The 26,744-nt window shown below is 43.1% G+C and overlaps 2 protein-coding genes and 1 long non-coding RNA gene across 3 annotated transcripts in view; all 3 read left to right on the top strand.

Annotated features, from left to right (window-relative positions):
- The window catches only part of LOC127597785 (uncharacterized), a 151,558-nt gene extending 148,275 nt beyond the window's left edge, over positions 1-3,283 (top strand). Inside the window, exon 2 of the long non-coding RNA XR_007961748.1 lies at positions 2,965-3,283. This is a non-coding gene — a long non-coding RNA (uncharacterized LOC127597785). The remainder of the gene's footprint in view (positions 1-2,964) is intronic.
- Positions 3,284-7,965: 4,682 nt separating this feature from the next.
- On the top strand, positions 7,966-19,599 carry chmp1a (charged multivesicular body protein 1A). The gene is made up of 7 exons (XM_052061088.1): positions 7,966-8,115; positions 10,880-10,899; positions 11,694-11,771; positions 12,772-12,918; positions 15,435-15,563; positions 15,721-15,914; positions 18,575-19,599. The coding sequence occupies exons 1-7, from the start codon at positions 8,109-8,111 to the stop codon at positions 18,594-18,596; spliced, it is 597 nt and encodes a 198-aa protein (XP_051917048.1). The 5' UTR covers positions 7,966-8,108; the 3' UTR covers positions 18,597-19,599.
- A 1,801-nt stretch (positions 19,600-21,400) lies between these two features.
- On the top strand, positions 21,401-23,217 carry slc10a3 (solute carrier family 10 member 3). The gene has a single exon (XM_052060918.1). It carries the CDS (start codon positions 21,779-21,781, stop codon positions 23,180-23,182), a length of 1,404 nt encoding a protein of 467 aa, XP_051916878.1. The 5' UTR covers positions 21,401-21,778; the 3' UTR covers positions 23,183-23,217.
- The last annotated feature ends 3,527 nt before the right edge of the window (positions 23,218-26,744 follow it).

Raw genomic sequence — 26,744 nt, 5'->3', positions numbered from 1 at the left:
TTGACTGAAGTTGATTAAAGTTGTTGTTTTGTTGTTTGATTAAAGATATGGACGTCCACAGTCGAAATATCTCTTCTAACTCGTCAGCAGGGGTTTTTCTGCGTGCATAACTTGGTCGTCGACGTGTCTGAAGGTGTACCTAATAAAGTGTCTCCGGTTAATAGAAACCCCGCTTAGTAGAACAGAAGCGCTTCGGCCCAATGGTGTTCTATTAAGTGGAGTGCACTGTGTGTGTGTGTGTATATATATATATATATATATATACTGTATATATATATAGGGTGGCCCGGTAGTCCAGTGGTTAGCACGTCGGCTTCACAGTGCAGAGATACCGGGTTCGATTCCAGCTCCGGCCTACCTGTGTGGAGTTTGCATGTTCTCCCCGGGCCTGCGTGGGTTCTCTCCGGGTGCTCCGGTTTCCTCCCACATTCCAAAAATATGCTTGGCAGGCTGATTGAACACTCTAAATTGTCCCTAGGTGTGAGTGCGAATGGTTGTTCGTCTCTGTGTGCCCTGCGATTGGCTGGCAACCGATTCAGGGTGTCCCCCGCCTACTGCCCGGAGACAGCTGGGATAGGCTCCAGCACCCCCCGCGACCCCAGTGAGGATCAAGCGGTTAGGAAGAGATATATATATATATATATATGAATATTTCATATAAGACACTCAGTGAGAGTCTGTTTGTGTTTACACTATAGCAACAGCTGTGAGTCTCAGGTGCCAAATTGTTTACATTTTCTTTGCACAAAACCCAATTGTGAAAGGGCTTAAATAAGTTGTTTTACAAGTTCTACTCTTTATAAGGAATTAAGTGGTATCCTTTTTGTAATACCATACTGAATTCCATCTTTTTAAAAGCTCTTTTTCTTTGCTTGTTTGCATCATGTTTAATTGCACAATATCGCAACAAATTACATTGTATCGTATCGGATCGCATTGATTTGAACTTAATGTGTATCGAATCGTATTGCATCGTGACGACGGTGAAACGTATCGCATCGTATCGCCAGAAAATTCCATGTATCGTTTAAGTATTGCATCGCTGGCAGTGGATCGTGATGTGTATCGAATCGTCCTCAGTGCTGAGATTCACATCCCTAGTGTGTTTGTGTGTGTGTGTGCGCGCTCCGAATGAGGAGCCGGCTCCCAATGAGGTGGGAGCCGGCTCCCATCGTTCACTTCAAAGAGCCGGCTCTCGGAGCCGGCTCGTTCGCGAACGACACATCACTAGAATACGGACGGTAGCCGCGCGTCACAAACAGTCCAGTACACAACTAGCGAAACACTATGGAAGTTCGCGCAAGCAGCAGCGAGGAAACTACTGTATTTAATGCTTCCGCAACATTCAGATCTTATGTTTGGAAATACTACGGCTTCGAAAAGAAAGATGGAAAGATTGATAAAAGCTCCGTAATTTGCAAAGAATGTCGCACGACGAAGCCATACAACGGCAGCACCACAAATATGCAGACCACTTAAAACGATGGCACCACATCACCGACACGTTTTCCGCCCCCTCCCCGCGCCTTCCCGTCCAGTACCTCGTTGGACACCGGAGAAACTCTTGGCAAACCAGGTCAGGATCAGAAAAAAATCGCCTCTTATTTTGGGGGTCCCCTTGCAGCTCATTGTGACCACGCAAGGAAAAACTATATATGGATGACTCTTTTGGACATTTCATTTTGACACTGAGTGGTCTGTGTACGCTACAATACACACAGCAGCTTTGAGGCTGTGACTGCCACATTGTTTCAATTGTATTTTTTTCTGTCCTATGGAGATGAATATTTCATATAAGACACTCAGTGAGTAGTCTGTTTGTGTTCACACTACAGCAATAGCTGTGAGTCTCAGGTGCCAAATTGTTTACATTTTCTTTGCACAAACCCCAATTGTGAAAGGGCTTAAATAAGTTGTTTTAGACGTTCTACTGTTTATAAGGAATAAAGTGGTCTACTTTTTGCAATACCATACTGAATTCCATCTTTTTTTAAACTTTTTTTTCTTTGTGTATTTGCATCATGTTTAATTGCACAATATCACAACAAATTCCACTGTATCGTATCGGATCGCATTGATTTGAACTAAATGTGTATCGCGTCGTATCACATCGTAAAGACGGTGAAACGTATCGCATCGTGTCGCCAGAAAATTCCATGTATCGTAAGTATCGCATCGCTGGTAGTGCATCGAGATGTGTATCGAATCGTCCTCAGTGCTGAGATTCACATCCCTACGTTGAAGGATTCCATCTCTCCATCTGACATTCGAAAAGAAGAGCCATCCACTGAAAAACAACGAATCCCTCAATTTACACTTGTTTTAAGTGCACATTTTTATCCTGTGTTTTAAGCTCTTGTAAAGTGTCTTTGAGTGTGATGAAAAGCGCTTTCAAATAAAATGTATTATTATTAAAATAGCAACCCGCATGCGCACATAACGTTATCTGTTGCACCCCCCCCCCAAACACTGAAAACAAAACAAAAGTAAATTAGAAGAAAGACTCACGCACCACACCACACCACAAACACACATACAGGCACAGTGAAATCGCGTTGATGACGCTGTCAACTCGTGTGCGGTGACCTCTATGGTTAAACTATTTTTCGGTACCGTTAAAATGACGATACGAAAACGACACGTGTTGAGGTGTGCGCTTCTTCCGGATGTATTTGGGAGAATAACGACGAGAGATGAATTTACTCGTTTAGTTCTAACACGTGGCATGTTTTATTTGCCGTATGCACAGAGAGCAGCCACTTCTCATCGCTACTGAACAGGAAGAAGAAAAAAAGTATTTCGCGCCGAGTACAGACCGGATATGGCGTAGTGTCTTGGCTTGCCAGATCCGTTCAAAATAAAGAACACGTCACATCATTACAAAAATGAGGATACAAGACATTGTTTCCCAACAACACGCTACCGGTAACGATTGCTACCGTGAAATCCTCAGGCTTGTCGTAGGTTTTTTTGTTTGTTTATTTGTTTTGACTGAGAAATTTCCTTGCGTCCCAAAAACGCACATTATTTGGAACTGTGCGTCCCGTGGGAAAATTATGCGTCTAGGACGCGAGACGCAGAGGTAACGAGATGGCTGAATCTCTAAACATTCTCTGAGTACTACTATTATTACCACTAATACTACATTAATTAATTTAATACCTTCAACTTCACAATAATAATACGTAATTAAATCAACCGTGATTTTAAACTATGTATTATCAATATTCATTATTCCAAACATGAGAAAGCATTCAGCAAACATAACTGGAATCGAGCAAAAGGACTCCAAATCCCAACGGCCAAATCCGGAAGTGAAGTGCTGGCATTATTGACTCCAGCTGTAACGCAAATTACTCGGTTCAAACAAACATTCTAGTGCGACAGCATAAACGTGACGACTGTGCAAAAATAGCTAAATAAAAGGCACCACTGTTACGGAAAGGCTTTACACGCTATTTAAACTGCCGATCGCGAACGGAACAAACCGTGATTGAAACGAACTGTGATGCCGCTCTTTACACGTTGCACTGACTGTCACCTGTCAGCGGCAACCCGCTCCACCTAAGCGTCAGACACAATTAGTAACATGAGTTGCCCTGGGTGGATTTGGTTAGATTTTTTTCATGATATATGCGGACCTCTGGCCCATTTAACACCCGAGGACGAAGGATTCGAGGCTCTAATCCCTCGTGTCTGAGGACCGGCAACCCAAGATAAATGATTTGACTCCAAGGCCAAGGACCCTTCAGTCCTCGAGGCCAAGGACCGGCTCGAGGAACACATAACTAGTGATGGGTCCAGCGACACCGATGCATTGACACATGCGCCGGGCTCACAGAGCAAACCACGTGTCGATGCATGTGCTGCTTCATTACGTCACGTGATTGACACGTGAACTGCATTGACACAGTCCAGGCTTCTAATTGACACACCGGCTGCGTTGACACAGTCCAGGCTGCTAATTGACACATCGACTGTGTTGACACAGTCCAGGCTGCTAATTGACACATCAGCTGCGTTGACACAGTCCAGGCTGCTAATTGACACGTGAACTGCACCGGTGCAGTTTAGACCGCATCGGCTGCTTGGCACAGTACAGGCTGCGCCCCTTAGTCTAGGGGGCGTCGACTCAGTGCAGAGGGCGTTGACGCAGCAAAAGCCCGCCGCACAGTGTTTATAAGGAAGTGGGTTTGGCGACACAATGCCACTTGCCGAAACAAGCCAGACCTCACTCACGCTCGCTTGTCGAAGTTCGTGTCAGTGCAGACTTCGTGTTCGTGCCTTGCCTTCCTTGCCGATTATGGAGCAGAGACGCAAATCATCCGCCCCATGGGACCATTTTGATGTCCTGGAGAATAAGGTATTATTTATTTATTCAAATCGCCTTCTGTCGCCGAGAGCCTCTCGGCGAGAGGCACTCGCCAAGTGCCTCTCAGATTATTGACATGTGTTGTACCATTCTAATCCGAATACATTTCAAGGTAACTCTTAGTTACTTCTTATTCACATTTCATTACAGGTGAAATGTCGAATTTGCCAAGTCGAATTGTCATACACCAACAGAAGCACCTCCACCATGCTGAGGCATTATCGGGCCAAGCATGAGAATGAAGTTCGCGATACACCCAGTATTACGCCAGGTATACAAACGTTCACTCATCTTTTCACGGTTGCTATGTTCATGATTTAATATACAATCAGTAATTATTATTGGTTGACTCTCCACTCCATGTTTGACAATCAAGGTTCCAGGAAGCAGCTGTACTGGAAGGACCAACACACTTCTTTCCCAAACCTCTCCCACCTCGCAAAGGAGTTCCTTTGTACGTCAAGTCAAGTCAAGTCAACAGTATTTATAGAGCACTTTCAAACAGCCATCGCTGCATACAAAGTGCTGTACATGGAGCGATTTAACATATACAATAAACAGTAAGACGAATCAGTAATAAGTAATAAGTAATAAGGCGGTAGAAAGCACCAAGCAGTAAAACCAATAGCAAATCTAAGTCATGCTGAGTCAAACGCCAAAGAATACAAGTGAGTTTTGAGGAGGGCTTTAAAGATGGGCAGCGAGGAGGCTTGCCGAATGTTCCGTGGGAGGTCATTCCAGAGAGATGGACCAGCAACAGAAAAGGCTCGATCCCCTCTGAGCCTCAGTTTAGTTCTTGGTACGTCTAGCAAAGACTGGTCCACAGACCTGAGGCGCCGGGCAGGGGTGTAGGGGCGTATGAGCTCAGAGAGGTAAGGTGGCGCGAGATTATTCAGAGATTTGAAAACAAAGAGGAGGATCTTAAAAATAATTCTAAAATGAATGGGGAGCCAGTGAAGGGATGCCAAAGTAGGAGTTATATGCTCCCTCTTACGAGTACCAGTCAAGAGGCGAGCAGCGGCATTCTGTACCAGCTGAAGGCGCTTGATGGAGGACTGGCTGACTCCAAAGTACAGGGCGTTGCAGTAATCGAGCCGGGATGTGACAAAGGCATGAATTACTGTCTCAAAGTGTTCATGTGAGAGGAAAGGTTTTATTTTGGCCAGCTGTCTAAGGTGAAAGAAGCTGGATTTAACAACGGCCAGCCTCATCCGTCCCTTGTGAGCGTGTGTTCTCCACAGCAGGAGAAATCGCTTGTAAAAGACGCAACAGGCTGAAGTTTAAAACATTGGAGCATCTTATTTTTCTCAATAAAAAATTGTGAAATAAAAGCCCACAAGCATCCTCATTCAAATGATCTTCACATTATTTGAACACATTGAATGTTGCAAAATGAATGCATGGATGTGAATGATATTGTATATACTTCATCATCAAATCGATGAATGACCTTATGAAAATGTTTTGGAACAGTTGTAGATGCAAAACCGTGCTGGCAGGTACATAATAGATAATAAAAGTAAAATATCCCAAACCATAGGGATTCTCCCAAAAACTAAGGATGTGCTGAATAAGAGATTCTTGTACACCTTATACTTTTATTACTTCCATATTTGACCTATTGTGTGGGAATATGGGGAAATGCCAGTAAAACACTGTTTTAAAACTACAATACAAAGCAATCGGAAAAATCACTGGCTCCAAATGGACGGAACCCACAAATCCACTGTTTATCAAATTAAACAATGAAATCACATGACCTGATTGACTTCAAAATCGCCCAATTCATGTACAAAGCACACAATAATAACCTTTGCCAAAAGATCCAGAAGCTTTTTAAAATTCGAGAAAGTTGTCATAATTTAGGGGGTACTAATCTATACAAAAAAAATCCAAAACACGAACGAACATCACACAAAGGAGTGTATCTGTAATAGGTGTAAATCTGTGGAATGATTCTGAAACGGACCAGTAAAATGAGGAACTCTCTTGCTGAGATTAAAAATGAATTCGAGAGTAGTACAAGACAACTACACAAATCAGAATTAAGCTGATAAATTTGATACACTCATGAAATATAGTGTCAGGTTGGTCCAAATTGACACTCAAGAATAACCAAAAGGAGGAGACAGGAGACTCGATTCTGGTACCAGGAGGGAACGAGGAGAAGCGTTCGGTTTCAGTTCTCCACACGTAACCCTAACGATCTCCCCCTTCACCTCCTCATTTATTGGGAAAAGCTACTACATAGGTGTGTCCAACCTAAAGGGTGGGGGCTGTTGAACACACACTGAACTTGTTTGACTATGTGTGTGTATGTGAGTGCAATTTACGTACATGTGTGCAAATAGACATAAACATCCCGTTGCAGCTGGTGTTGATGTCTCCATTCACGGTTCAGCCTTGCTCGCTGTTTAGTCTTAACAGTTATCTCTTCCCAGCCACGTCCTCGGAAAGGTGGTTGCGACCCTAACTTCTCACACAGTACAGCAAGCAAAAGTGAGCACATAATGAAGAACATATAATGATTATAGATGTGAGTAAATAATAAAGGATAAATCTTTATTGAAAGCATAAGCGTTCTTCATTGCAGGCAAAGCCAACTAATGATTGCAAGCATAAGCGTTCTTCTTTGCAAGCAAAATCAAACTATACTGACAGGCAGAAGCATTCTTCATTGCGAGCATAAAATGACGACACGAGAATCAACCGAATAATACGTGAATGTATGATTACTAAACAATAATAAATCCAACATATAGCAATACATCAGAAATACATTGATGAGATTATTTAATATATTTATGAAATGTAGCATCCATTATGAATATGAGAAAATCGACATATACATGTGCTCTAAAGAGTATGTACTGTATATACAAATCTAATGTTGTAAAAATGTATTAGTACAGCATACATAAGGGTAAAAGCATTTGTTGATATTTAGACTTTCCTTCCTATTTAGAAAAATGATCAATTCATATATAAGAAGGGGTAGGACTCAGGGTAGGTTTTTTGCTTCTTTCTACTCCTTTGAACACATATTTGTGATGATGACTATTTTCTTTTCCTTTTTTATATCTTACCTTCACCTTTTGCCAATTTATTACCAAATTGTATATTTTATATGTTCAATATACAAAACAATTTATCAGTCAGTTCAGTCTGTTAAGTGGGTTGGCTGCAGGGATCTTGAAGGTCCAGCAGGTGGCAGTGGTCAGTGACACAGTATCAGCACAGTATCAACACAGTGTGTCAGTGTGTCGACACGCCTCATGAGGCCTCATGGACCCATCACTACACATAACTGCTAAATAAGTCCCTGGAAAAGACGCCATGTTGGTATGACAGGGTCACAGAACATTTTCGGAGAAAACGGAACGGAGAGTAGAATTCACGTATAAATAAACGGACACATTTTATGATGTCAGCCAAAATTGAGCTTCTCCTCTTTGACAGACCAGCATCCGCCACTGGTATATTATGTATATGTGTATGTGTCCACACACACATGGCTCTGGTCGACCACAGGCTGAGGACACAAAGAGATATTTTCTGTCAACAGGAGATGGCAGTATCAGAAGCTGAACCAAACGAACGAAGTACACACTAAGCGAAGAAGATATGTGATTACGTCACCGTTGACCAGGAAGTTCTGTGGAGTTGTCCGTCAAGCGAAACAACTAAAGACTGGTATTGTTCTTCGCCAAGAAACCAAATAGGCCTGCGTTTTGAAATGGACGGTAGGTTGTTGAACAATTCGTCGCTTTAAATTTCCCAGCAACTGTTTTTGTGACACACTGGTTTGACTTGTGAGCTTGGACAGACGGTTAGCAAAGATGTCGTGTTTTCATGGTGCAAATGCTGCATATAGTTATATATTGGACTGGTTCCCTTGGTTTTATGTCTATTCTTTTATTTGTATTCATAATCTGCAAGCAAATTTGTCAAGTAATGAAATAACAAAAGGCGCCAGGATAGAATGTGACTGTCTCCGAATGTGCACACGATTCCCTAAAGCAGTGGTTCCCAAGTTCCTTTTTTTGGGTCACGGACCAGTTGAGGCAAGTACTTGCTGTTTGCGGACTGGCAACCGTTTTTTTTAAATTGCTACCAGTGCTTTAAAACAGGTACTGACAATAAATATTGTAATACTGCATCAAATATTGTAACGGAGTTAGTAAACATTTTACTTACATAGGTTTTTTTTCATTTCCAGCCGTGTTTTCTACTGTACAACAAATCTAGAATAAAGTACAATAACGCATGGAACGATTAAGAAACGGACCAATCAGGAAAAACAAAAATAGTGTCAACATCATTTTAAAATTATGATCCTTCATTCGGCGTTAGCATCATTGCTATTTGCGAATGTGTCTTATCATACTACTGTATTGATTGCTGCTTTCACTCAGTGGCTGCCGGCTAGTTATTCGCGACTAAACTGAAAATGTTTCCGTGTGGGCAGCCCTTGCTAACTCTGCTCGCATTTTCTGGCTTTCCACTTTATCACTTGGGTGCTACTAGTTCTTGTTAAAATCCTATTATTTTTTTTTCAAATCTTGAAATGGCCTTGCCCCACCTTACCTCACTGAGCTCCTCCGACCCTGTGCTGTCAGGTCTGCAGACCAGACACCATTATTAGAGGTATCAAGAACTAAGTGGAGGCTTAGAGTGGGATGGAGCCTTTTCCGTTGGTGGTCCCTCTCTTTGGAATAATTTTTTACTGAACGTTCGACAAGCCCCCTCGCTACCGCTTTTTAAAACTCATCTTAAAACTCATTTTTAATTCTTTGACCCCTGACTCAACATGAGACGTAATTTTTAGTTTTATCTTTTTGTGCTTTATACTGTCTTTTTTGATTACCCAAATTGTGAAGCAATTAAGCAGCTGCGAAGCAGCTTTGACCTACCTTTACACGCATACACATACACAACTGGACAACCACACGCGCATATACATCCTTGTTATCACCGTCTTCATTGCTCCGATTCTTTTTCCCCCGTGACGTGGTTCGATCTGCAGAGCGCACGTGTGCCCGTGCAGCTGGTCAGGATGGCAGCGTCGCAGTCACCCCCCCCCCCCCCCTTTCCCATTCATCCTCCCCCTTATTACATTTTATGTCTTGTGAATTGTTGTAACTGTCATATGCTTATTTATGTGCTAGGGTCTTTTTTTATCCTGGACTTAAATTATCCTCAGAAGAGGATAGTTCGAGTGTGGGTTTTTTTCCCTTTCCCTACCCAGCGTTTTCCTTTCTGAAGTCTGATTGTAATTTCCCATTGTGGGACAAATAAAGGATATCTTAAATAAATACAAATCCCATGAAGCAGAGGTGCCCAACCTTTTTTGACAGAAAATCTATTTTTTAAGCAGCTAGCGTGCCACGAGCGATCTGTTACTGCAAGTGCATGCATACCCACACACGTGCACACACACACGCATGCCATGGTGATCAATAGCCATAATGGATCCTAACATGGACGAAACAGAAAAATAAATTCACTACAAGACAAGACTGAGGTTGTTATAAGTAACGCATTGCCTACCTTAGTGAGAGACCTGACCCGGAGAGGAAGAAGCAAAAACATCACGATCGTACCTCGCGTATAGTTTTAAAATACTGTTCCTGCTGCTTCAGATTTGAATTCTTTGACACTGCCATCAGTGAATTGCAGATGAAACAAACCTTGCCTGTGAATGAACAAAATATAGTTCTGTCTCAACAGCTGTGATAACTAGCTGCAATTGTCGACAAACTTCCTGTGATTGTCATTCAGCACCATAGGTTAAAGGTGACCGATTTTGTTGTTGTTGTTGTCGTTTTTCTCTTTTTTTTTGTGAGCTTGAAAGTGATAACGTGTTAGGATGGTTAAATTGAAGTGTACACTAACACAAAAATATATAATATTTAAAGATGGGCATTGGGTCCCTGTGACGGAGGCCATTTCTGGGACGGGCGGCGTGAAGTTTTTAAAAAAAGCAAGCACGGAACTGGCTTTTGATGATCCGTCCATTTAATGGTCCTTAACCCAGACTGGGATGGAAGCGCTTAAAAAGGATGAGGACGAACAAGGATTGAGGACAATAATTATATGAATAAGGACGGAGGGACGATGATGGAAGGGTACCCAGCTCTAGCAAAATAGGGTTAAGTGCCCATCGCTGATAATATTAATAACACGCACGCACACACACACACACACACTGACCCCCACCCACTTCCCCTTCATCAGCCCTCACTGTTGTCTTGGATCACCGGTCGACTGGTTGGGCACTCCTGCCATAAAGTACAAAAATCGTTCATGCAGTGAACGATTTTTAATAGGTTCATTTCAGGCAGTTCTAATTATCTTCTTACAAAGCTACTTTTCAGAATGTAATTATTTAATGATTTAGTTTCCTTTACCTTTGATTAATTGTGGCGCAATCATTTAAAATGACACACTTCAGTTTCTGTGACATGTAGTCAATAATCCTAATTTTGCCCTTTTGTCTTTCCATAGACACGCTTTTCCAATTAAAGGTATGTATCCAATATTTAGAAATAAAGTGGCATATGCACAGTGGGGCAAATAATTATTTAGTCAAGCACCAATTGTGCAAGTTCTCCTACTTGAAAATATTAGAGAGGCCTGTAATTGTCAACATGGGTAAAGCTCAACTATGAGAGACAGAATGTGGGGGAAAAAACTCAGAAAATTACATGGTTGAGGTTTACCCATGTTGACATTACAGGCCTCTCTAACCTTTTCAAGTAGGAGAACTTGCACAATTGGTGGTTGACTAAGTACTTATTTGCCCCACTGTATAACGGGCTTACATGAAGCCTTTTTTGTTCATGGCCTGACAGAACCCTGTTTTGGTGGCCTTGCATATTCATGATATAATCCAAAAAATGTCAATGTTTCTTTCAGATTTAGTGTATTAAAGTGTCTTATTTAAGTTTGTAAAAAATATTACTTCTGTGTACCGGTACTTACTTTTTAAAAACTTTTTTTTCTGAATAAAAATCTAACTGAATATTTTACATTTGACATCTTTTTTTTGCTTTATATCATATTGACGTGCAATTTTTTTCAGAAATAAGTTCAGTGATGACTGATCAATTTAACTGGATAAAACTCAAAATGTTGACTAATTAAAAAAAAAAAGCTAGAATGTGTTGAATTTATCCCATTCTTGTATGAAAAGTGTTCTACCCCAGTCAGCATCAGTTTACTTCTGGTGGTCCAACACAGTCACGTAGTGGCATTGGGCCATTGTTAATGTAAAACCCTATATGTTAATTTCTTCCTTATGTTTTTCTTTGGTGACCAGTTCACCTCCAAACAACTGGAGAGACTAGCCAAAAAGGCAGAGAAGGAGTCTGATAAGGAGAAAGCCAAGGTCAAAAAGGTGAGCAAAATACCTCATTGCCATTGTTTTTTATTCACTATACATAAGGGGTTTAAAAATTATTTGTAACAGATTAAGTAGATTTGATTGCGATGTTGTACATGGTTTTATCAGCAATGCCTCATTTTTGCACCAAGGGCTGCGCGGTAATAAAGAAACTTATTGCACCACTTACGTGATATTGTTCACAAAATGCAGCAGAAATGATTTGTGGCTGCATATTCTTTTCACTTGTGATGTTATAAAAAAACACCAGTGCATGTGCCACCTCGTTGTTAGACAGTATATGCAGAGTGCTTTGAATGTTTTGTAGAATTGCAGGTAAAATAATTAAAATGTGAAATTATTGACAGTTGATATGAAAGCTGTAACAGTTTAGTGTGTGTGTGTGTGTGTGTGTACAGTTATATGGAGATACAGTATATATACACACACACACACATTGATAAATACAGTGGTACCTCTACTTATCATGTGAAATTTTCAAGTTACGAAATGCCTCAACAGGATAATATTGCCTCAAGTTACAAAAGAAATTTCAAGATACGAAAGGTAAAAATATTAAATGTTTCATGTTAAATTCTTCTGAAGCGTTTAAAAAAAAAACACTTTTTGTTTTGTTTTTTTAATCAGAGGTATTATAATATCTATCCTTGTTATGATTATTATGATGATAACAATTGAAGAAAATTGTTCATATTGGCTATTATTGCACTGCCTTTTACTCGTGTTTTTATTGAGGAACTTTGTACAGGTATAGTATCAAAGTCAATATTTGGACACTGTCACATTCGTGAAAAGAACATTTTTGAGTTTGCTTCTTGGGATTTGCATTTGGGGTGAGCCTGCTTTTGTAGCCACTGGCACACTCGGGCAAAAAAATTTAAACAGGCCAATTACTTCGATTTAACCTTTGCAGACCAGACATTCAGTTGATACATCATATAAGATTGGAACACAGTTTTAATATTGAACTTTCTGTGTCATCTTCTTATCACAGGCCCTGCAACAGAAAAATGTGGAATGTGCTAAAGTTTATGCTGAGAATGCCATCCGGAAAAAAAATGAAGGTCTGAACTGGTTGCGCATGGCATCTCGAGTCGACGCTGTGGCCTCCAAAGTCCAGACCGCTGTCACAATGAAATCAGTAAGTTAAGTGCAATACATTTAAAATTTGGGATACAGTGATCCGTCGCTTATCGCGGTTCATGGGGACTGGGACCCTGTCGCGATAAGTGAAAATCCACGAAGGAAGCTTTGCTCACACCTAGGAATTTTTGTGTAAGTGTATGTGGGTACGAGCATGTTTAAAATATGGAAACAGTATTTATACTTTACTTAAATCTGTAATTATAGAACCTTATACGGTAATTAACATTCATCAGCATTGCCTTCTGAGTGAGGTGAATAGACTTATGTTGGTGGCGTAGCGCTCCCTTTATGCTATAATGGTGTAGCCGCCGTTAGCCTCCAGCTAGTTCCTGGCCAGCTATCCCCGCCTAGCCAAATGTTTATGATAAAACAATTAATCTTATTGATGAGGAGAAGGCGAAGAGACGTGCTGCTGCTGCTTTCGGACAAGCCCAATCTCCATCTTCTGATCAGATCAACAATTTATTTATCTATGGGGGTGCGGGGGGTACAGTATTTTGAAAAAAAAAACACAAAGTACCGTATTTTCACGACTATTCGACGCATCGTACTAATGGCCGCAGTCTCATTAATGGGTGACATTTCTGTATTTTACACATACACAGGACGCACCGTACCAATGGCCGCAGTTTTACAGTGGTAAAACATACGACAGCTTAAACATACGGCATGCATGCGCGCACTCTAACACGTTAGCTTGAAGCATACGGTAGCATGCCAAGACATACAGATAAGATAAAAACACGTTTTCAAAAAGGCAACGAAAGCAGAACTGAGTTCGGGTGTATTTTATTTAGCCATCGTACAATGTTCTCACGTTTTTCGATCAATCATCACCCAGAAATCCATCAAAGTCCTCATCCTCTGTATCAGAAGCAGAGGACTGCACATCTCAGTTGTCATTGAACGCATCACATGCTAGTGTGAGTTGCTACGCATTGCCGAGCGGAAAGAAGGAGTAGCAACAGCAAAGTCAACATTTCTCTCGTTTGAAGCTTTCCCACATTTGAAAGTAAAGAACAGAGCGAAACATGGTGGCAGCGCGTGTGTGTGTAGAAAGAATTTAACAATTGTGCAAGTACCGTAATCCATCAAAAACGCCGCGTTCCCTCTCGTTGTTGCGTATTGTGGCGTAACTCGCCAAGCGCTGCCTCTCACTCTTTGTAAAGTTGTGTTTGCCACCGATCCATTGTTCCCATGCCGTTTGCAACTTTACTTTGAACGCCCGGTTGATGCCAATGTCCAGCGGTTGGAGTTCTTTAGTCAAGCCTCCGGGAATAACGGCAAGCTCAGAGTTCATTTGCTTGACTTGTTTTTTCACCGCTGCTGTGAGATGGGCACGCATGCCAAAAGCATAACCGGTGGCTTTAAGTTTGAACTGAGCTTCGTAGGCGTGTCTTTTTGTCGAATTTATTTTCGGGGGTTCTTAGAAACCAAAACCGGAGTCGTTTTGCAACAATGCACATTGCCACACTCTATACAAGTGTTGGTACTGGCTTGAGGCGTCCACTTACACGCCCACCCTTCACCATTGGCGGACTAGCTTGCCTGTCCTCTCTCTCTCTCTCCCTCTCTCTCTCTCTCTCTCTCTCTCTCTCCCTCTCCATATATGTATATATACACGCCCACCCTTCCCTGATTGGCCGACTTCTTTCCCGCATGCCTGGCCACAGTCACTTCCGCCTTTTCTCTATATAAATAGCGTGTCGGCTGTCAGTCAGATTTTGGAACTCAGCGCATATAAAGGACGCTCCGCACCATAAGGCGTCCTGTCCATTTTGGAGAAAATTTAAGACTTTTAATGGCGCCTTACAGTCGTGAAAATACGGTACTGCAGCCGGAAAATGTGACATGCGAAGTGGCGAGGGATCACTGTAAACCAGGGGTCACCAAACCTTTTGAGAGTGAGAGCTACTTCATGTGTCCTGATTGTGTGAAGGGCTACCAAATTGATGCACGTCTAAAATAACATTTGTACAAATTACATTTAATAATATTAGAACATTAGCTAGCTAGATGTATACTGTAGCTAGCTAGTTAGATAGCTAAATAGGTAGCTATAGAATCTATAATACTGCCCATGTTTGCATTTTTAAATCATAATTTCTACGAGCAAATCACAATCCTAGCACTGGCGGGCTACTGGTGTGGTCCTCACGGGCTACCTGGTGCTCGCGGGCACCACGTTGGAGACCCCTGCTGTAAACTGTTAATATAAATGGATGCAGTTGATACAGCGTAATCTGCATTTTAGGCCGCATCTCCCGGGCCTATCCCGGGCATACCCAGAATCTATCTCCAGCGACCACTGCATAAATTGAGGTTGAGACCCCTGTGTTCAAGGTTTATTGTGCCATTTTCCCAAATTTCCAATTCTATTGTGCCAGTCCCCCAACATGCCAGTATCCCCATGGGGCCCAGAGCCACGGGGGCCCGTTACAGTTGCTCGCAGCTTTTTGTTATATGTGTGTTTATGACAGAGAGAAATCCTACATATGCTTTCTCTCACAGGTGACGAAAAACATGAGCCAGGTGACCAAGGCCCTTGACAAAGCGCTGAATTCTATGGATCTTCAAAAGGTTTCTGCTGTCATGGATAAATTTGAAAGCCAAGTCCAGAACCTTGATGTCCACACCTCAGTAAGTGACTGCCTCTGTACAGCCTTTTGTTTATTGTCTGTGCTGTGATCAAGCATTTTGGTATGCTTTTTAACTATCTTTGCAGACGTTCTATTAAAGGCTTTTGAGGACCTCTGGTTTTGTCTTGTTCAATTTGTGTTTCTTTTCACAACACCAGGTAATGGAGGACTCCATGAGCTCTGCAATGACACTGACAACACCACAAGAACAGGTGGATGACTTGATCCACCAAATAGCGGAGGAAAGTGGCCTGGAGGTGATGGACCAACTCAGCAAATTGCCTGCAGGAGCCACCTCAGTGGGTGCAGAAAGTTCACGCAGCCAAGAGAAGGAAGACCAGCTTTCCAGACGGTAAGTGTTCGTGAGGGGAACTTGCTGCTTTTTTGCTCGCTACACATGCATAGTTACCATTAAGTTACAAAAAGAAGCATTATTCCATATTTATTGCTTCTCTCTGTCGCTCATACCTGTAAATTCATAAATTAGATTAGAGCCGGGCGATATATCTTTATCGTATCAAAATCCAGACTTGAACGTTCAATATATTAACATCAAAATGAGGACAAGATCAGTGATGTGACCTTGCCACGCTTGTGTTCCATGTAAAACTCAGTTCAACCAACCACATTTGTCCTTTCAAGTTTGGCGCTGATCGACAGTTAAAACCAGCAGATAATGATCATGCGACGGGTGAGAAGGAGGAAAGACACAAATAGAGCCACTGAGGGAGACACACAACCGCTCCTGGCTTAACAGCACACAAACAAGAAATACACTTCCGAGTTCAATGTCTGTATGAATGGTACCCATATATTGTGGTTTAGAACATTACGTGACCATATTTAAAAATTACAAGTGGATAAAATTGCAGAGCTTGTTTCTAAAAATGTGTTGAGCGCACCCATCTCTTTGGGCATTTATAAAAATTCAAACAATGAACATAATGTATGTGGATCTACAAAACGCGATTCGGGACTAGTTCATATCGCTGGCCGTTGTGCGTCAATGCATACACAACCATCGTCATGTGGTCGTCATCGTCATTTGGTGACCATCCAAATTCTGAACCGCTTTACTGTGGTCATGCGTGGACAAATTGGTACAGAACAACATACATGTTGATGCAATTAGCACACTCACACATGCATGCAAACAATTCTGTTGTAACACAATGGTTATCATTAAAATACAGTTTAATTTAATTATTTTCAATTTATTGCTAACTTTGTTCATGGTGATGGCTGCAGGAAGTTCTAAAAACAAAATAACTACATTTGGAGTGCCCTCTTCAGGTCGAGGATGAGATCTTTCCCCAAGTGGAGGAGTTTAAGTATCTTGGGGTCTTGTTCACGACTGAGGGTAGAGGGAGTGTGAGGGAGTGTGAGATATACAAGCGGATAGTAGTGGTAGTGCCACCTACTGGCTGCAGGAGATAAATATTTTAGTGCCCACCTGTCAAACCTACACTACAAAAATTTGGTGACGTATGTAACAGGCCGACAAAAAGAAATCCCTTGAAAAATCAAATAATGTTTTGTTTTTTACATTTTCTTTGGCGTTTCGCCTCAGTTTAGCCTTTTATAGAGGTCACATTTTGTGGACAGAATTTCTAGAGGCAGCCAAGGGCTTCAGAGGGTCCGGTTCCGTGGCCTCAGTATTGCATCTCTGCGTTTTGCAGATGATACCTTGGCTTTTTCAAGTCGGGATCTCCAACTCAAAGTGGAGCAGTTTGCAGCCGAGTGTGAAGCGCACCTCCAAATTTGAAACAATTGTTCTCAGTCGGAAAAGGGTGGAGTGCCCTCTCCGAGTTGGGGATGCCCCAAGTGGAGGACTGTGAGTGTCTTAGGGTCTTGTTCATGAGTGAGGGCAGAAGGGATCGAGAGATCGACAGATAGCTCGGTGCAGCGTCTGCTGTGATGTGGACGTTGTATCGGTCTGTCGTGGTAAAGAAGGAGCTGAGCCAAAGGGCGAAGCTCTCAATTTACCGGTCGATTTACATTCCAACACTCATCTATGGTCACGAGCTATGGGTCATGACCAAAAGAACGAGATCCCGGATACAAACGTCCAAAATTAGTTTCCTCTGCAGGGTGTCCGCGCTCTCCCTTAGAGATGAGGTGAGAAACTCGGTCATCCGGGAGGGGCTCAGAGTCGAGCCGCCTTCTCCTCCACATCGAGAGGAGGCAGGTGAGGTGGCTTGGGCATCTGATTAGGATGCCTCCTGGACGCCTCCCTGGTGAGGTGTTCCAGGCATGTCCCACTGGCAGGAGACCCTGGGGGATGACCCAGGACACGCTGGAGAGACTGTCACCCAGCTGGCCTGGGAAGGCCTCGGGATACCCCAGGAAGAGCTGGAACAAGTAGCTGGGGAGAGGGAAGTCTGGGCTTCCCTGCTAAAGCTGTTGCCCTGACCCGACCCTGGATAAGTTGTAGAAAGTGGATGGATGGATTGAAATATTTTGCTGGATTTTCTGTTTTGTTGCATTTCACTGATTTTTCTTATTGCCATTGAAGTTATCACTAATTAACGTTTATCTGAGGTGGGTTTTGTACACCTCTTGAGCTGACTAGAGCAGAAGAGGCACAGTGCAGAAGGGGGGGACGTGCTTATATTGTTTAGGAGTTTGAAAAATAAAAGATCTACTTTAAAGACAACCCCTTAGTTCTTTGTGTCTCGAAGCTGCAACATATAAGCTAAGGACATTCATGAAACAAAACATAACAGTAAAGAAAATAATAACAAGTTCCCTTTTCACAAGCATATTTAAAATAAATAAACCGCCAAAACTGTATTTTACACATTTTAACAGGGAACGTAAACTTACCCTATGAGCCCAACTCTTTGCTACCTGACAATAATAATTTACCAAAGGTTTTTGAGGTCGACTGAATTAATTTGATTTGAATGAAGATGTTCTCCTCTTGTTTCTGGTTTGAAATTACCTTTTATTTTTCCCCCCGACTTTTTTTATTTTTTGCACTTTAACTTTACCATCTTTTTCATGTTGCAGGCTGGCTGCTCTGCGGAACTGAAAAGTCCCTTACCTCAGCTGCACAGGAAAAAAGACACACTTGATGCTGGCAGTGGTGGTATTTGTGTATTTGTCCTGAGGTCTTTCTACAAGGAAGGAGTATCAACCTTCACATTTCCTTGTTTTGACCTAACGGTTGTGTGCCCCCACCCTTGTATGCCATTTCCAAATTGATTCTGGGTGTACTTAACTGTATAATGACAACAATAAAGATGAAAACTTTTAATTCACAAAAGCAACTTAAGTGATTATACGGAAGTGGGATGTATTTTACTATTGTGTACCTGGCTTTGTATCTGTTTGGAAAACAGTTTGGTGTCTCCTCATCACATTCATCCTCACGTTCCAAATATTACACTTCAGTGAGACATGTTGATTTTATTTGTTGTTAATTAACACACATGCCACGATCTCCATCTTCTGCGTTAACTTGCTTTAAAGTGCCTGAAGGACTGTTGAAAGAGAGAGGTGCGAGCTGAGCACTGTACACTTTTTGTCCAAGTCAGCAAGAGATGTTTTGCCAACAGCACCTTCGCACGAGAACTGACCACAGCTTGCTCTGGGTGTCAGATGAACACACAATCATGTTTTTAGTTTAGGTTTTTTTCCCCCTGTGAATATCCCCATTTAATCAGTTGTATTTTGTGGGGAGTTTAACAAGGAATTCAAACAAATCATATAGAAGCTGTAACCTTGAGTGAAATTTTAGGTGAGCAGATTGTTTTTAAAGACATCTGAATGTTTTGTTTTAAACAGAAGTTTGGTTTTGTTGTTGTTTTGTTAATCATGGATGTTTATCTTTGAGTATTCTTTCTTTGAAACTCACAAGAGCAGACACCAGGAAAGAAGTTGTCTTGACCTGTGACTTGGCAGCTTTACCATCAGCCTCTGTTTCCTGTCTTTCAATAGTGCATTTTTATAAGGGGGGTGTTATTTATACTGAGGAACTTCGTCCTTGCAGCACTTTTATTTATCTGGCAAAAATAAAATATTAACCTCCTGTACAGACTTTCATTTGATTTCAGTGTTTGGTGTGTTGATGCTTATGGTATACTCATCTATGTTCCACTCATTTAACTTTATATCCAGGTCTCATATTACATGGAAAATGGAAGGTTTGATTCCAGCTCTGGCGTCCCTGTGTGGAGTTTGCATGTTCTCGCCGGGCCTGCGTGGGTTTTCTCCGGGTGCTCCGGTTTCCTCCCACATTCCAAAAACATGCGTGGCGGGCTGATTGAACACTCTAAATTGTCCCTAGGTGTGAGTGTGAGCGTGGATGGTTGTTCGTCTCTGTGTGCCATGTGATTGGCTGGCAACTGATTCAGGGTGTCCCCCGTCTACTGCCCGAAGACAGCTGGGATAGGCTCCAGCACCCCCCGCGACCCTAGTGAGGATCAAGTGGTTCGGAAGATGAATGAAAGGATCTGTCAACCATTTTGTTGATTAATCATCCATCCATCCATTTTCTGGACCGCTTTGGCATGCTGGAGCCTATCCCAGCGCTCTGCGGGCAGTAGGCGGCGTACAACATAAACTGGTTGCCAGCCAATCACAGGGCACACAGAGACGAACAACCATCCATGCTCACACTCGCACCTCTGGACAGTTTTGAGGAGTCAATTAACCTATTTTGGGAATGTGGGAGGAGACCAGAGTACCCAGAGAAAACCCACACGTGCTAACCAGTCAACCACTGGGCTGCCAAGATTAATCTTAATATAAGAATATTACGTGTGAAAAATTACAGATTTTTGGAATGTACGAATGTTTGGCCTATTTTTAAGAAACGGTTCCCAAGTTGAATTGAATGATCTGAACATTTTGCATTTTGAATTGGAAATATAAAGTTTCTTGAATGATAGTCTTATTGAAAATGAATGCTGTTATTGTGGGTATTTTTTTTTTGAATTTTGGGAAAGCTGTAATAAAAATAAAAAGTCCCCAATGCCTTGAATCTTTGCTCTATAAATACAGTTGACTTGACTTAATAGGAGGAACATTTTAGAAATGAGGATTTTTTGTTTTGTTTGGGTATTAAAAATGTTGCGGGTACTTTAAAGGGGAAAATAATCAGTTTTTAGTAGTAATGAATTCTTAGTATCTGTAAGCATAAGATGAACAATTTGAAGTTGGAACGGGTTTAATCAGACAAAAAAAATTAGAGGAGAAACACAAAAATATATACTGTATATAAATATTTTTGTGGGTATTTAATTTCGAAAAATGATGACATTTTGGTTAAGTTGGAGTTGAGAGCTGCCCTTACATATCAATTTGTTTTTCGAAAAGCTATTGTTTGAGTTTCTAACACAATTCGCTCTTTAAAAGTTGCTTTATTTTGGAAAGCACAAACCGGAACTTCCATTCAACATAAGCAAGCACTGCATATAATTCATTTAATTTACGAAAGATTAAGGGTTACGGGATATGTCTGTAGTTCGAGTCGGGCGTATTTGCAATGACTAGTGCGAAATGACAACCTCAAAAAAGGAACCTACGTGAATCCGTGCATCATTCGTTCTTTCGTTTTTCAACTGCCAATCGAAAACAAACAATTAAAAAGGAGACTGACAATTTGTTTTTTCGTTTTCTTAATCCAACATGAAAAACGAATAAATGCCTATTTTTTTCAAATTTTGATTTTGGGCTCAGATCAAAAATACGAAACGTAAAAACGGGCCATTTGACTGAATTTGATTTTTATATTTCATCGTTTGTATTTACGTGACCCAATTCTTTGGCCACAGAACTTCCGGGTTTGATCTGAGCCTAAAATCGAAATATAAAAAACAGGCATACATTAGTTTTTCATGTTGGATTAAGAAAACGAAAAAACAAATTGTCAGTCTCCTTTTTAATTTTTTGTTTTCGATTGGCAGTTGAAAAACGAAAGAACGAATGATACACGGATTTACGTGTCTGCTGCATTTCCCGTGTGCTGTTGTCTGTCGATGCGCACGTCTCTGACTGGACAGGGCGGGGTGATGTTTGGGTTCCGGTATGATGGCCGCGATGATGAAACGGGGGACGGACGCGATTTCGATCCCTAATTAACGCTCTTGTTTTACACCGGGGACAACAATGACATTGTTTGACGTCGCGGAGTAACAGCGTCAGTGCAGGGAAGCGGGGAAGCTGCTGGTGGAGAAAAGTGTTTCTCTGCGGCGCCTATTGTTGAATACAATGAGGACGCTATTTACCTTCTGCTGCTGCTTCCTTGTTACCGGCAAAGCGGACTGGGCGTGGGCCACTGTAAATCAGACCATTAACCGCAGCAACCCCTCCAGTTTGACGGCGGATAGCAGCAGGTATATCGTCATTGGGGACGGTTCGTCACAGGAATTTGAGTTTCCTGAAAACACCAAGGGCGTGATTGTAATCTCCAGCCAATACCGGAACAACGGCAACGGCCGAAAGAGCTGGAAACAGACTGTGAAAGTGCGCTCCTTAGACCCAGAGGTCCTCTCCATCTTGAATGTGACAGACGGTGGCCATGCGGGACCTGCAAGGAACTACATTATCAGTATCCACTCTGGTTTCCCAGGAAGGGCTCAGCTGGAGATCCAACTGTTGGAAGAGAACCAGGATTCAATGCTCGTTCTGATCGAGGAGAGGACAGATTACTGTATTGTGGTGGCCCCTGGGAGTGATGACCCCGCCACACAACTCATCCAATCAGGTGGACTGTCCCATTTCTCAGAGAACCCTGTGCTATTTGCTCTGCTTCCCCTCATCTTTGTCAACAAGTGTGCCTTTGGCTGCAAGGTGGAGGTGGAGGTACTGAAGGCCCTCCTGAGGAGCCCCGTGCCTCTGTTCCTTGGGGTGCTGGGTCAGTTCCTGGTGATGCCGTTGTATGCATACAGCGTGTCTCAGCTGGCCTTGCTGCCCAAAGCGCTCTCACTGGGCCTGGTGATCACATGCTCCGCCCCGGGTGGTGGAGGTGGATACCTTTACAGTCTACTGCTTGGAGGAGATGTCACTCTGGCTATCTCCATGACTCTGGTGTCTACAGTGGTGGCGGTGGCAGCCATGCCTCTGTCATCAGCTCTGTATGGACATCTGCTCGGGGTGCATGCGGCACTGCATGTGCCATTCGTGAAGATTCTTGGCACCCTCCTCTTCATTGCCATCCCCATTTCTCTTGGAATGCTGGTCAAGCTACGCCTGCCCGCCCTCACTCGTGTCTTGCTCGCACTCATTAGGCCCTTTAGCTTTGTGCTCATTGTTGGTGGCATTTTTATGGCTTACCAAATGGGCGCATCTATACTGGCCAATGTCAGGCCTCCCATTGTGGCTGTCGGCGTGACGGTGCCTTTGCTTGGATTGTTGGTCGGGGCACTTCTGGCCAAGCTGGCTGGCCTGGCACCACCTCAGAGGAAGACGGTGAGCATTGAGGTGGGCGTCCAGAACAGCTTGCTGGCCCTGGCTGTCATGCAGCTGTCCTTCCGCCGGGTGGAGGCCGACTTCGCGTCACAAGCTCCTTTCATTGTGGCCCTGTCCAGCACCTCTGAGATGCTTCTCGTAGTTCTGGCATATTACACCCAACACTGGTTGTGTGGGCCCACTGTCCCTAGAAGTGACACCTGATTGTTGCTGCAATTTTTGGGAGAAAAAAAAAAGAACCTTCTATACCACTATGGGTGGGGCGCGGGGAAATACCAAACAAAAAAACAGCTTATACAGTTTTGCATGCCTGGTGGTTTTCACTTATGAAAAGGACAGTTGGCTGACTTTTTGTAGGTTGTACTTTTCATATTTCTATAAAAAAACCAATGGCCTTATAACTCCCAGAGCGCTATTTGTCTCATTTCTCTGTATGTTATACTGTGACATTGTGTACAATTCCCAAGAAAGAAATGTAAAAGACTATATTTTTCTACTAAATTACTTTTCTAAACAAATTGCAGATTGATTTGTATCATGTTTACAAGCAGTTCTATGTGTCTTAGCCAGTGGTGGGAGAAAAATGCAAGTAAGGGGTGTGGAGCGTTTTGAAGGTTTGTGTTTCAAATGAAAAAAAAAAGAATTTTAAATTATTTGCTATTGATTGTGTTTGATGGATCTGTGTATCCACATACTTGAATATCAAAGCAAAAAACCCCTAATAAAATATGACAAAAGAGCACTTTTTACAGTGTTTGTGTGGTTTAACAACACAACTTGCACTTTAATGTGCTACATGTAGCTGTGCGCTGTAAACAAAAATGCATGCCGTGGATGTAAATGCACTCCTGTTCAAATGGCGGGGTTTGTGATAAAATTGGAATAAGATAAATCATTTCAAAACTTTCCAGCATAAATGTGACATGTGACCCAATACCCAATTAAAATATATATGCAGTATTTTTAAATCGTTTCAAGGGAGAAAGTAAAAATAACTGCAATTATGTGGTTGCACAAGTCTCCTCTCAACTGGGGACGAAACTGTGTTTTCAATTATTAATCACATTTTCAACAAGTGAGCACATGCCACAATATAAGTGCCCCTGAATAATCCCACCTCAAGTTCAATCGATCTAGTATGCTTTACTAACATGTTTGCTTTTTTTTAAATTAAATGTTCCAATGTATCACAATACTTTTTATTTTAGATTTTTCTTAATAGTTGAATGTTGCAAGATATTGGCTGTTTTTACTATTGAAAATAAAACGTAAACAAATTGAAAACTTAAGTTACAAAATAATTTTTACATTTAAAAAGTATCATGCCCAAACTACCAATGTCTTGTCACCCCGACACACGGCGCAGTTGAATGTTTTGAGTTTGAGGAGGGGGCAAACTTTCAATACTTTGAACTGATTACCATATGTTGACCCCCACTATATTGGAATGATTTTAGCATGTTTCAACAACAGTATGATGAAGTGGCCCTCATCTTCCTTTTTTCTGACGTTTTATGTTCAATAAACCAACAAATAATAATAAATTCCGGTAACATGAAATTTCAGCATAGGGTCGGTAGGTCGGACAAAGTTTTTTTTTGTAACCCCCCCCCCCCCCAATCAAAAATGTAAACAAAATAATCATTAAACATAAAACAAGGAGACATTGAACACCCCGCTCGCCGCCGAAGGCAACGTCCCCGCCGCTCCACGGTCGGCGCCGCCACCTAATTAAGTTTTCTTCCCGCTCCGGACTCGGGGGCCAGGGCGCGCCGCAGCCTCCGTCGTCCTCCTCCGCCCTCAGTTTTTAACTGCGGTCAAGCCAGCCTCCACTCGCAAAATCGAAGTCAAGTGAGCCGCCACTGCGATTGTCAATACTGTGCATTACGGTAATCTGTCGCCAGCGAGCGGCGTTGGCCACCTTCAAAATAAAAGAGCAACCACTAATGCATAAAGGTCATTTGTTTGGGTTAAAAGAAATTAATAAAAGTAGAACATAAGTAATTTCTTGACGGTCGGGTAAAGATTCACCGAGGAAGAACAAGAACTCCCAGAACAGCACCAATAAGCGTTCTGAAGTGGAGATAGAAAGTCAATGGTAATTCTACATCAATTTCACCTGATATTAAAAATCCATCCATCCATCCATCATCTACCGCTTATCCGGGGCCGGGTCGCGGGGGCAACAGCTTTAGCAGGGAAGCCCAGACTTCCCTCTCCCTAGCTACTTCTTCAGCTCTCCCCGGGGGATTCCGAGGCGTTCCAAAGCCAGCTGGGTGACGTAGTCTCTCCAGCGTGTCCTGGGTCTTCCTCTGGGTCTCCTCCCGGTGGGACATGCCCGGAACACCTCACCAGGGAGGCGCTCAGGAGGCATCCGAATCAGATGCCCAAGCCACCTCATCTGGCTCCTCTCGATGTGGAGGAGAAGCGGCTCGACTCGGAGCCCCTCCCGGATGACCGAGCTCCTCACCTTATCTCTAAGGGAGAGCCCGGACACCCTGCGGAGAAAACTCATTTCGGCCGCTTGTATCCGGGATCTCGTTCTTTCGGTCACGACCCATAGCTCGTGGCCATAGATGAGGGTTGGGACGTAGATCGACCGGTAAATTGAGAGCTTCGCCCTTTGGCTCAGCTCCTTCTTCACCACGACAGACCGATACAACGTCCGCATCACAGCAGACGCTGCACCGATCCGCCTGTCGATCTCTCGCTCCCTCCTGCCCTCACTCGTGAACAAGACCCCAAGATACTTAAACTCCTCCACTTGGGGTAATATCTCCTCCCCGACCCGGAGGGGGCAATCAACCCTTTTCCGACTGAGGACCATGGTTTCAGATTTGGAGGTGCTGATTTTCATCCCAACCGCTTCACACTCGGCTGCGAAACGCTCCAGTGAGAGTTGTAGAGCCCCGTTTGAAGGAGCCAACAGCACCACATCATCTGCAAAAAGCAGGGATGTAATACTGAGGCCCCCAAAACAGACTCCCTCAACGCTTCGGCTGCGCCTAGAAATTCTGTCCATAAAGGTTATGAACAGAATCGGCGACAAAGGGCAGCCTTGGCGGAGTCCTACCCCCACTGGAAACGGTTCCGACTTACTGCCGGCAATGGGAACCAAACTCTGACATCGGTGGTATAGTGACCGAACAGCCCGTATCAGGGGGTTCGGTACGCCATACCCACGAAGCACCCCCCACAGAACTCCCTGAGGGACACGGTCAAACGCCTTCTCCAAGTCCACAAAACACATGTAGACTGGTTGGGCGAATTCCCACATACCCTCAAGGACCCTGCTAAGGGTGTAGAGCTGGTCCACTGTTCCACGGCCGGGACGAAAACCACACTGCTCCTCCTCAATCTGAGGCTCGACTTCCTGACGGACCCTCCTCTCCAGCACCCCTGAATAGACCTTACCAGGGAGGCTGAGGAGTGTGATCCCTCTGTAGTTGGAACACACCCTCCGGTCCCCCTTTTTAAAAAGAGGGACTACCACCCCGGTCTGCCAATCCAGAGGCACTCTCCCTGTTGACCACGCGATGTTGTAGAGGCGTGTCAACCAGGACAGCCCCACAACATCCAGAGCCTTGAGGAACTCCGGGCGGATCTCATCCACCCCTGGGGCCTTGCCACCGAGGAGCTTTTTAACCACATCGGTGACTTCAACCACAGAGATAGGAGAGCCCACCTCAGAGTCCCCAGGCTCTGCTTCCTCAAAGGAAGGCGTGTTGGTGGAGTTGAGGAGGTCTTCGAAGTACTCTGCCCACCG

This window comes from Hippocampus zosterae, chromosome 3 (genome assembly GCF_025434085.1).
Source record: "Hippocampus zosterae strain Florida chromosome 3, ASM2543408v3, whole genome shotgun sequence".
Taxonomy (NCBI): Eukaryota; Metazoa; Chordata; class Actinopteri; order Syngnathiformes; family Syngnathidae; genus Hippocampus; species Hippocampus zosterae.
The sequence above is the reverse complement of the archived record's forward strand: the minus strand, read 5'-3'. Positions and strand labels throughout refer to the sequence as shown.